Source organism: Mustela putorius, unplaced genomic scaffold, assembly GCF_011764305.1.
Source record: "Mustela putorius furo isolate JIRA1106 unplaced genomic scaffold, ASM1176430v1.1 tig00000640_pilon_pilon_pilon, whole genome shotgun sequence".
Classification (NCBI taxonomy): domain Eukaryota; kingdom Metazoa; phylum Chordata; class Mammalia; order Carnivora; family Mustelidae; genus Mustela; species Mustela putorius.
The window spans coordinates 1,718,329-1,730,638 of NW_025421432.1; the positions used below are offsets into that span (position 1 = coordinate 1,718,329).

The 12,310-nt window shown below is 34.9% G+C and overlaps 1 protein-coding gene across 7 annotated transcripts in view; it reads left to right on the top strand.

Annotated features, from left to right (window-relative positions):
* Positions 1-12,310, top strand: part of METTL25 (methyltransferase like 25) — a 146,991-nt gene that overhangs the window by 66,997 nt on the left and 67,684 nt on the right. For all 7 annotated transcript variants that reach the window (XR_006607529.1, XR_006607528.1, XM_045082955.1 and 4 more), the window contains exons 7-8: positions 3,025-3,054; positions 7,956-8,029. Coding sequence is in view for 5 of the 7 variants with exons in the window: in XM_045082955.1 (XP_044938890.1) it covers positions 3,025-3,054; positions 7,956-8,029 (104 nt within the window). In the remaining 2 variants the exon portion in view is untranslated. The remainder of the gene's footprint in view (positions 1-3,024; positions 3,055-7,955; positions 8,030-12,310) is intronic.

Here is a 12,310-nt window from a genome sequence, read left to right on the forward strand (position 1 = left end):
CCAATCCCAAGATAAATTAATTTCTGTGGCCATTATTTTTATTCCAGTTACACAGCAATATAATAAATAGTACACTAGTGTTCTAGGTCATGGATCCTAGAATTATTTTAGAAATCTATTTATGCTCAAATAATAATTTTTGTAAGTCTTATTAAATTGCTTTTCTTAGAAATTGTATTGTTCTTTCATTGTGTTTGTTAGTGGTATTTGTTCCGGATCATGTATTTGTGACAGGTCATTCTTGGAATTACTTTGGTTCTAAGAATGCTGGCAACCAGAATTATACCCTTCAGGCAAGAAATTAAAATAGCCTCTCCTGGGACACATGGGTGGCTCAGTCAGTTAAGCATCTGCCTTTGGTTCAGGTCGCGATCCCAGGGTCCTAAGATCCAGTCCCACATCAGGCTCCTTGCTCAGTGGGGAGCCTGCTTCTCCCCCTGCTTGTGCTCTCTCTCACTGACAAGTGAGTGAATAAAATCTTAAAAAAAAAAAAAAAAAAAAAAACTAAGAAAAAAAATAAAATGAAATAGGCTTTCCTAGGGAATCTCACTAGCCTAAGAGAAAAGACCTAATGATATTGGCATCAGGGATTTTACAATAAAGCAGGACGTATGTCACCTTTATGATGAAGCCCACAATTAACAGTCCTCACTCAAAAGCATAATACCTCTAATCAGGTTTAGGATACCCCCATTTTAATTATCAGCAGAGAACCAAGAATCACTAGGTGTCTAAAGAAAATCTAACATGAAAGAACAGAGATCAGGTAAGCGGAAGGAAAGAAACTTGGAGGAAATGGAGATTAAATAAAATAAAGTAATGTAAAATAACTATTAATATCTCTTAGATAAAAGAATATACTGCATTCACAAAACAAAAATGGTTGCTATGAAAATAAACATTCAAAAAAACAAAATGAAACATTTTGAAAAATGAATTTCAGAATATAGAATGTATAGACCACACTGCACTTAATAAGCTTTCCTGACTAATGTCAGCTTCCTATGGAGTGCCCCTCTCCTTGGCTCCGTCCCAGTCCCTAGCTACCGTGGCCTCTTTTTTGGAGTCCCAAAAAACAGGTTTTTTGGTGCATTTTTTTTATTGCCTTTTGTACCATACCTGACCTTTTCCACAAGTAATCAAAACCTCGGGGGTTAAAAAAGAGAGAAAGAGACCTTTCTGGTGACACTTTGAGATAAATTGTTAAGGCTGCTAACCAGAGATAAAATTTTAATTAGATTAGTATAATCCTGTCAGCATACTTTAACCCTGATAAAACTGCAAAATATTGTAGATTAGTATGATATGAACACTTGGTTTATTTTCTTCATTATCTTTATTTATTGGCCAAGAAAAATATTAATGTTTGCAAGAAACTTCTTATCACCTACCTGGTTATCTTTTATTATGTCATCATAATTTATGGTTTATATTTCTAAAATCCCTCATCAGCAACACATACTAAAAGTAGTCTTGTTATTGACTACTTTTAACTAGTTATACTTATCTAAAAGCAGATATTCTTACCAACACCAAGCAACTTACTAAAAATTCTTGTTTCTTTGTTCAATTCAGTCTTTTAGCAAAAGCTGTAACACAAAAATCTATCTGAAATGAGCACAAACAGTACCGTAAATGAAAATCAGTGTTTTCTTCAATAATAAATTTATTCTGGGCCTCTTGCTGTTTAATTTAATAAGAAAATTATATAGTGTCTTTCGCCTGTATTCATAAATCTGTGGCTCTAGATGTTCAGTGAAGGTATCCTTCAAATCAATGGAAAAATTGCCTTTTTTTTCTTTGAACACTTTCTGTGAAGCAACTTTTTATACAGGGAACTCATTTTCTCACTAAATCTTCATGGTGCGAGGGCAGGAGAAGTTAATCATGGTTTAAAGAACAAGTTTTTGCCTCCTGCTCACTGCTAACTAGCTATACAACTTGTGGCGAGTACTTTACCTTGTCAGTGAGCTTGTACAGCTGCAAAAATTGTGCATACATAGGATAATCTGTAAATTAGTTTTAGAAGTATATGATTCAGCTCTATCTTATAAGTATTACTTATGAGGAATAGCAATCTGAAGCAAAAATGAGTATTTTAAAATTGAATAGGAAATATATGCAGATCTACTTTATTTTACTACTTTGTGTTTGAAATATTTTGATTAGAATTTTTAAAAGAAAGTTAAATATTAACATATCTTAATCTAATTCAGTTATAAAACTATGTAAGTGTGGAAATGTGTGTCTCTTAAAAAATGAAAGTTTTAGAAGCCTCTATTCCGTATTTAAATTATGGCAAGTCTTTCATATATCTCTTTCATATGTGTTGCATTATGAGTATTTATTGGAAATATTGAAACATTTTCTAAAAATGTTCTGGATCTTAAATATAAATATAAAACTATCTCTATATAAAATTGTAAAAATATGTATTATTTGTTTTACTGGGCACTTGAACATATGCAAACTTGATTTGAATTTACAGACCAGGCAGATCCCAACTATACATACTTTGCTGAACTAAGTTTTCAACTACATTCTGTTCAATATAACCATATATAATAAAATACGAAACATGTCTATAAAATAATTAGGTGCAAATAAGTTTAAAATAATATGTAAACATATATATATACACACACACACATACATACATAATAATAGCTTTGGATTAAAAAATAGTAGTTTTGGATTTATTTGATTGTTTTAACTAAACTAAAAGTTATTTCATTTCTTTTCTGTTTTCTTATTTTTTCTAAAATTCAAGGAGTGTATATAGTTGAGGTGTGTTTGTGCTTGTGTACATGACACACACCTATTATAAATCAACCCTAAATTATACAAGTAAACCAGTTAACAATGTTAATGACATTAACATTTTTAAATGTATAAACTTACATGTTGTCACTTAATTAATCTTTTTAAGTGTCACTTTTATAAGCCCTTATATAATATGTTTATAAGTCTTATAAGGTAAGACTAAAAATATGAGCAGTCTCTGTCTTATTTTTTTCTCCAAAGGCATTGGAACGAGTTGCAGTTGGCCAAGGGGTAAGTAAGAATGCTTACTCTAATACAACAGATGGAGATGATAGTTTTCTTAAAGACTGTGTACATGACCTGCTGATGAACTTAAAGCCTGATGACTTTTAATAAATATCACCTCTTCTTTCACCTCTTCATATTCAAATGTATACATTTTCTATAAGTTTACTTGAAAAGAGAAGTGAACTTTCAGAAAAAGTAAATTGAACTTTTAAGAAACCTTCTACATTATATTCTTGTACTAATGTCTCATTTCTTCATAATATACTAAACAGTCTATAAATATTTCTAAAGACTGCTGTTGCTAACTATTAGGCTTTTATAGACTTAGTTCAAGAGGTATATATGGAATAGCATTCAGTTCATTATTTACCTATAGTCCAAAACACACATTTTGTTGTTGTTTAACTTTTTTTCCTTGATTAATCACTAGTTGAAATAGCCAAGTGGGCTTGTACATACAAAAGGAAGTTAAAAGTCTCCCCAGAATATCCATGTAATTGCCTTATCCTCTACATTATAATTCATGAAATGTACTAAGAATTTCTAAAAAATTTTTAAGAGTTCTTTTTAAACTTTTCACAAGAGTTTTCTTGTTAGACCTAAATTTTAGAAATCAGTATTTTACTTTTTTAAAAAAGATCATTAATGTAAATTTGAATTTTTTAAAATAATAATAATTTGAAAATGACAACAGCAACAAATACCATTTACTGAGTACTTACTAGGCACAATGCTAAGAACTTTAAAAAAATGTACTCAATATATATCTAAAAGTTGATAAAAACTTATTTTTAAAGGCATTAGAGCATATTTAAGTGTGTGGGCTTTAGTCTCAAACTCCTGGTATATTGCCTATCAACCTGGTGGTTCCTTAGGAATATAGAAGAGGAAAGAGCCTTTATCATAATAATGTTCCTGTGCATTTTTGTGATGTTTTTCAGTTTCCCAAGTGCTTACTCATGTTTACAGTCAATCTTATAAGTTGAGTATTATCCCAAACTTGCATGAGAACATGATATACAGCAGAAGTTTAATAGTGCATTCTAGCTCCCTTCATTAATTGCAGAGTCACTGACTTCTGGCTTAGTGCCCTTTCCACTAGACCTGTAAAATGCATGCCTAAGATAATATACTTTAAGGATGTGCTCTTTTTGCTCCCTCCCATTTAAGATGCATTAAAGTGTTAAGTTGATTTATCACTTGTGAAGGAAAGAAAGCAAACTCTGAGCCACATCCAGTTTATTCTTGAAATAGTCAGACACACAGTGCGGGGGAGATGTTGATTCCATTCCCGCTTACCCCACTCCATCTTTACCAGGGTGGATAGTCCTAGTTATTCTAGGAATGCACATTTGAAGATACTTCATAACTCTCTTCCCTTTTTCTTAGAAATAGCTGTAAAGCTCTTATTTACTCAGGATAACTTGGGAATGATGATTTAGTCTATCCTGTTTGTATTTCTGTATGCATTTCTGTGTGATCTCTTATTTAAATGCATTTCTTGGGGTTTTGGAGTTTTGGGGTTTTTGTGGGTTTTTTTTGGTTTTTTATTTGGTCATCTTCAACCAGTTTTAAATGACAGTATAAATATACATTTATATCTGAATTATCTTGATGCTGTTTATGTCATTTTTTCTCAAATTTTATGTAGGGAATGAAAAGCTTTAATATTTTTTAAAGATTTTATTTATTTATATGACAGAGAGAGAAAGGTCACAAGTAGGCAAAGAGGCAGGCAGAGAGAGGGGGAAGCAGACTCCCTGCTGAGCAGAGAGCCCAATGCTGGGCTCCATCCCAGGACCCTGAGATCATGACCTGAGCGGAAGGCAGAGGCTTAAAGCACTGAGCCACCCAGGTGCCCTGGAAAGCTTTATTTTTAAGAGGTTTTTTTGTTTTTTGGTTTTTGTTTGGTTTTTGTTTTTAGAGAGAAAGAAAGAGTGGACGGAAGGGGAGGGGGGAGAAAGAATCCTTAAGCAGGTTCCCCAGTGAGCATGGAGCTGGACAAGGGGCTCAATCCCAGGACCCTGAGATCATGACCTGAGCCGAAGTCAAGAGTCACCCCTTAAAGACTGAGCCACCAAGGCACACCATATTTTTAAGAGGTTTTTTTCCCCAAATGAAGTGCATAATAAAACTAATGATACCTCATCCCTGCTCAAGTGTCCAAGAGGCAAAAGAGCATCATGGCTTGGTACAGGGACATCTGAGCTAGGCTTCTTCAGTTCAAATACCAGCTTGACTATTTTTAGACTTGCATATAATATTTACATAAAATTAAACTTCCTATTTATTAGATAGCTAACCATATAAAAATTAAGAACTTTGTAAGCCATTTATAATACTGATGCTAATATTTTACTTCATGTAATGTTGTATTTACCAGAATGCCTTAAATATCAATAGAATAATAGGTGTTAATGTATGAAGGAGATTTCAGCATTTTTGTGAGAAAACTGAAGGGATTTGGGGAAAGTGAGGAACAGACAGATTTTTGGTACTACAAAAAAGAATTACTTAAGATGAAAAAATGCCAAATGAAAAGTATATCCAGAGATGGGAAATTTAGAATGAAATGTTTTGGAGCAGTCTTCCAGAAAAAAAGCTTTAGAAATTAGTTTGTCTTAAGTCAATGAGTGGTATTTAGAAAGAAATTTTATATAAGAAGTGTATCTTTTGAAGGATATAATTTTTATAGTGGGCACTCAAGTATGTGTGTATATCTGCTGTCAGGGTGTTATTTTAAGAGCTGAATTGGAGACTGTGGTATTTCTAACCCCATTTATGACTAGAATCACCCTCTCCCCACTATTCCCACCATCCATAAAGGATATACCATGTGTTCTTTCCAAGTGTCCTATCAAGATCCTGCAAGTCAGACATTGCCCAGTGACTTAAGAAGGCAGTGCCATTAGGTGACGAGCGGAGAAATAATAAGGTTAACTCTCAACTCCCAACTTGTGTTTTTTTGTAGTTTCAGCACTAGGGGCCCACAGTGTAGGAACTTGAGGTAAGGTGAGTGGAGAGGCAGTAGGGTTTCTGCCTGAGCACACAGGCAAGATTTTATTTTGTGCTTAACTCCATTGGAATGCAAGCAGATAAAAATAACAGTTTTGTGCACTGAAGGAGACTAGAACTTAAAAAAGGATAACTCAGAAAATATATACTGACCTCTGTCTTTAAAACTTTACGAGTCGGGGCAACTGGGTGGCTTAGTGAATTAAAGCCTCTGCCTTCGGCTCAGGTCATGATCTCAGGTCCTAGGATCGAGCCCCACATCGGGCTCTCTGCTCAGCAGGGAGCCTGCTTCCTCCTCTCTCTCTGCCTGCCTCTCTGCCTACTTGCGATCTCTGTCTGTCAAATAAATAAATAAAATCTTTAAAAAAAAAAAAAACTTTAGGAGTCACTGCACAGTATGGAGTTGTTTTTTTTTTTTTTTTTTTTCACAGTATGGAGTTTTGACCTTATTAGTCTTATCAGAACCATTCAATATTGTTGACCTCCCTCTATTCTGGCTCATTTTTCTTTTCTTTTCTGTTTTCTTACCTTTTCTTTCTTTCTTTCTTTCTTTTTTTCATTAGTAACTTGGCATGGAACCAGAGTTCTTGCTGATCTTGATATTTTTTTTTTTTTTTTTTTTTAATTTTACTATGTTATGTTAGTCACCATACAGTATTTGATATTTTATATTGGATTTACTTATACTGTCAATATTAGGAGGTCTGTGGGGATGTGGTTGGAGTTTGGGTAACTTTTGTAGTTTTTTAGTTTGATTACCACTTCCATTTTTTCAGTGAAGTGTTTTATGTTATGTATAATACCTTTTTTTTTTAACCTCTGCTTCTTCAGAAATACCATCATTCACTGGAACCTTTCTCTTCCGCCATACTCTCTTCCCTTTGGAAAACCTTCACGGACACCTGATCCTAACCTTTCCAAAGAACAAAAAGTATGCCCTTTCAAACTCTAGAGTAGCCAGTGCTATGACCTTTCAGACCTCAGACATATTTTTAGACATGTCCTTAGTTAGAATAGTACCTTCTCTTTCAGGTGTGAATTCTAAGTGATACTATCTCTGTTCTACCGCCATTAGGACAAATCCATGTTCTCTTCTCTTGTGCACTTATGCTCCCTGACTGCTCTCTTACAGGCTCCAGTAATGATTTGGTGATCCTGAAAGTTTATTTCCACATTTTATTTTTTTTAATTTTTTATTAATATATAATATATTATTTGCCCCAAGGGTACAGGTCTGTAAAGGCTTATACATTTCACAGCACTCACCATAGCATATACCCTCCGCAATGTCCATAATTCCACCACCCTATCCCTATCCCCCTCACCCCCAGCAACCCTCAGTTTGTTTTGTGAGATTAAGAGCGTCTTATGGTTTGTCTCCCTCCCGATCCCATCTTGTTTCCTTTTTTCCTTCCCTACCCCCCAAAACCCTCTGCCCTGCCTCTCAAATTCCTCATATCAGAGAGATCATATGATAATTTTCTTTCTCTGACTGATTTCACTGAGCATAATACCCTCTAGTTCCACCCATGTTGTTGCAAATTGGAAGATTTCATTTCTTTTGATGGTTGCATAGTATTCCATCGTATTTCCACATTTCAAATTGAACGGCACTCCATTTGAGCCATTAGCTCATTTTTCTTTAATTTTGCTTTTTCTTCCTCATTCACTGCCATTTCTCTTATAGTTTCTTCTATTTTCCTGCAGAATCACTTCCTCAGTGAGTATTAGTCTCAGGGTTTTAATGTAACTTAGAAAAATTTTTAAAGTATCCTCTGTTTTGCAACAAAGTCAGGTTTCTAACATTCACTTATGGTCCTGATTCTCTAGTATTGATTCGATTTATGTTTTTTGTTTCTCGTGCTCATATGTATTTACATTTTTTTCAGCTGCCTACTGAATCTCTCTTCTTTCGAGCCGTCCTTCAGGATATTATTAAAGAATGCTATGGCATCACCAAATGGTATGAAAATTTTAATAAGAGTAACTGTGTTGTCTTGTAAGTGAAGTGACTTTTAGCCCAGGTGAATTTATTCAGGGTCTCTATTACTGGTAGAAGAAGCTTTGAATCTAAGCATAATGTCAGTAGTAATAAAGAAGTATGCAGCAACTGTATCTTAGGTTAATCATTATTAAAGTGGGGACTCTAATGATTCCTTTTTGTTCTGAAAAGTTGGTGTCATGATAAAGTAGTCTGTGTCTATTGTAATTTAGAATTTTAGAAGCACTGAAATGTTATATGTAAGTAATTCATTGTATAGACAAAGAGTCAGGGATGGGAGAATTTTTCCATAATACATTGGTTCAGTAACTGTTATACTCAAGCTTACATTTGCAATTCTGGCAAATTTCAACAATATGCTCTTGCTAATTACAATTTTAGGATTCTGATAACCATTTGGTTGCAATAGGATTACTCTTCAAGTTAAAATAGGACAATTTGGGGGCACCTGGGTGGCTCAGTCGTTAAGCATGTGCCTTTGGCTCAGGTCATGATCCCAGGGTCCTGGGATTGAGCCCCACATCGGGCTCCCTGCTCGGTGGAAAGCCTTCTTCTCCCTCTCCCTCTGCTGCTCCTCTTGCTTGTGTTCCCTCTCTCGCTGTGTCTCTCTCTGTCAAATAAATAAAATCTTTAAAAAGTAAAATAAAATAAAATAAAATAGGACAATTTTAAGGTTCTCGAAAACAAATTCGTACCTATTAACAGAGATAGAAACTACTTTTAGATTAGTTATTATTTCTCTGTAAGAGAGAAAATAACCTTTTTTTACTGATAGAAATTGTGACATATAAATACATACATACATTAGTTTAAACTATCATTTCTATGTAGATAACTCCCAGAACTGATTACAGACTCCATGTCCTTTCCCATGTTTACCAATCTTCAGAATTGTCTACAAGTGAATTTCTTATGCTTTCCTGCGAAGTAGTTCTTTCTCTGGAGTTCACCACAAGATACCAGCCTGCTTGAAAAAAGTCACATAATTTTGCAAATTTATGTCCACTCAAATATTGACTGTCTGCCTCTTTTGAGACCTCAAATCTCTTTATAATTTTTTTATTGTCCTAATGACAACTTAAAATTGTCTCCATTCTTTTGTGAATCTTTCTTCTCACTTGAAAATTGAATACCCTCCAGCCCTCCATGTTCCTGCCTTCTTTGACTACTCAGAAGATAGATAATATGTATTATAAGACTTCTTTCATTCCAGAGCCTGACTGACCTTTCAGTCACATTTGACCATTTGATAATTGGTTTTTTTCCAAACGCTTGTCCTCTTCTCTTCCATTAAGTTGCATTCTGAGTTTCTTTTTCCTGCTGTGCACAGTCTTCTATTTAATGAAAGATTCTTCCTCTTACTTGTCTCCTATGTACAGCTAGACATTGTCTAATATATATATATTTATTATGTTATGTTAGTCTATCATTACAGTCCATCATTAGTTTTTGATGTAGTGTTCCATGATTCGTTGTTTGTGTATAACACCTAGTGCCCCATGCAATACATGCCCTCCTTATACCTATCACCAGGCTAACCTATCCCCCGACCCCTCTCCTCTCCAAAACCCTCAGTTTGTTTCTTGGAGTCCATAGCCTCTCATCATTCATCTCCCCTTCGGATTTCCCCCCTTCATTTCTCCCTTCCTTCTCCTAATGCCCACCATGCTATTTGTTATGTTCCACAAATAAGTGAAACTGAATGATAATTGACTTTCTCTGCTCCACTTATTTCACTTAGCATAATCTTCTCCAGTCCCATCCATGTTGATGCAAAAGTTGGGTATTCATCCTTTCTGATGGCTGAGTAATATTCCATTGTATATATGGACCACATCTTCTTTATCCATTCATGTATTGAAAGGCATCTTGGCTGTTTCCAAAGTTTGGCTGTTGTGGCCATTGCTGTTATAAACATTGGGGTACATATGGCCCTTCTTTTCACTGCATCTGTATCTTTGAGGTAAATACCCAGCAGTGCAATTACTGGGTCATAGGGTAGCACTATTTTTAATTTTTTGAGGAAAGGCCACACTGTTTTCCAAAGTGCCTATACCAGCTTGTATTCCCACTAACAGCCTAATAGAGTTTCCCTTTCTCCACAGCCTCCAACACTTGTTGTTTCTTGCCTTTTCAATTTTTGCTGTTCTAACTAGTGTAAGGTGGTATCTCAATGTGGTTTTGATTTGAATTTCCCTAATGACTGATAATGATGAACATTTTTTCATTTGTCTGTTAGCCATTTGTATGTCTTATTTGGAGAAATGTCTGTTCATGTCTTCCGTCCATTTTTTTAACTTGGTTATTTGGTTTTGGGTGTTGAGTTTGAGAAGTTCTTTATAGATCCTGGATATCAGCCCTTTATCTGTAGTGTCATTTGCAAATACGTCTCTCATTCTGTGGGTTGCCTCTTTGTTTTGTGGACTGTTTCCTTTGCTGTGCAGAAGGTTTTTAAAGTTGATTTTCGCTTTTGTTTCCCTTTCCTTTGGAGATGTATCTTGAAAGAAGCCGTTGTGGCTGATGTCGAAGAGGTTACTGCCTATGTTCTACTCTAGGATTTTGATAGATTCCTGTCTCACACTGAGGTCTTTCATCCATTTTGAGTTTATCTTTGTGTATGGTGTAAGAGAATGGTCAAGTTTCATTCTTCTATACATTGCTATCCAATTTTCCCAGCACCATTTATTGAAAAGTCTGTCTTTTTTCCATTAGATATTTTTTCCTGTTTTGTCAAAGATAATTTGACCATGGAGTTGGGGGTCCATATCTCAGCTCTCTATTCTGTTCCATTGGTTTATGTGTCTGTTTTTGTGCCACTACCATGCTGTCTTGGTGGTCACAGCTTTGTAATATAGCTTAAAATCAGACAACATGATGCCCCCAGCTTTGTTTTTCCTTTTCCACATTTCCTTGGTGATTCGGGGTCTTTTCTGTTTCCATACAAATGTTAAGATTGTTCTAGCACTTTGAAAAATGCTATTGGTATTTTGATCGTGTTGGCATTGAAAGTGTAGATTGCTCTGAGCAGCATTGACATTTTAACAATGTTTATTCTTCTGATCCATGAGCATGGAATGTTTTTCCATCTTTTTGTGTCTTCTTCAGTCTCTTTAATGAGCATTCTGTAGTTCCTATAGTATAGTTCATATAGTTTCTTTGGTTTATTTCAAGGTATCTTACATTTTTTGTGCTGTTATAAATGGAATCGATTCTCTAATTGCTCTTTGTACAGTTACATTTTTAACTTCTAAGAAATCAACTGATTTCTTACTTGATTGTATCCTGCCACATTACTGAATTGCTGTATGAGTTCTAGTAATTTAGGGGTGAAGTCTTTGGGGTTTTCCACATAAAGTATCATGTTATCTGTGAAGAGACAGAGTTTGACTTCTTCTTTGCCAATCTGAATACCTTTTATTTCTTTTTGTTGTCTGATTGCTGTTGCTAGGACCTCTAGTACTATGTTGAATAATAGTGGCGAGAGTGGGCACCCTTGTCATGTTTCTGATCTTAAGAGAAAAAGCTCTCAGCTTTTCCCCATTGAGAACAATATTTGCTGTGGGTTTTTCATAAAACTTTTATGAAGTTGAGGAATGTTTCCTCTATCTCTGTACTCTGAATAGTTTTAATCAGGAAAGGATGCTGTATTTTGTCAGATGTTTTCTCTGTATCAATTGAGAGGACCATGTCGTTCTCCTCTCTTCTTTTATTTATGTGTTTTATCACATTGATTGATTTGCAAATGTTAAACCACTTTTGCATCCCAGGGATAAATCCCACCTAGTCTGGTGGGTAATCCTTTTAATGTACTGTTGGATCCTATCATCTAGGATTTTGTTGATAATTTTGGCATCCATATTCATCAAGGATATTCGTCTAAAATTCTCCTTTCTGGTGGGGTCTTTCTCTGGTTTGGAGATCAAGGTAATGCTGGCCTCACAGAATGAGTCTGGAAATTTTCTTTCTGTTTCTATTTTTTTAAACAGTTTCAGGAGAATAGATATTATTTCTTCTACAAATGTTTGGTAGAATTCCCCAGGGAATCCATCAAGTCCTAGATTCTTGTCTTTTGGTAGATTTTTGATCACTGCTTCAATCTTGTTACTGGTTATTGGTCTATTCAGGTTGTTCATTTCTTCCTGTGTCAGTCTTGGTAGTTTATAGGTTTCTGGAACTGCATCCATTTCTTCCAGGTTGCTTAATTTATTGGCATATAGCAGTTGGTAATAATTTCTAATAATT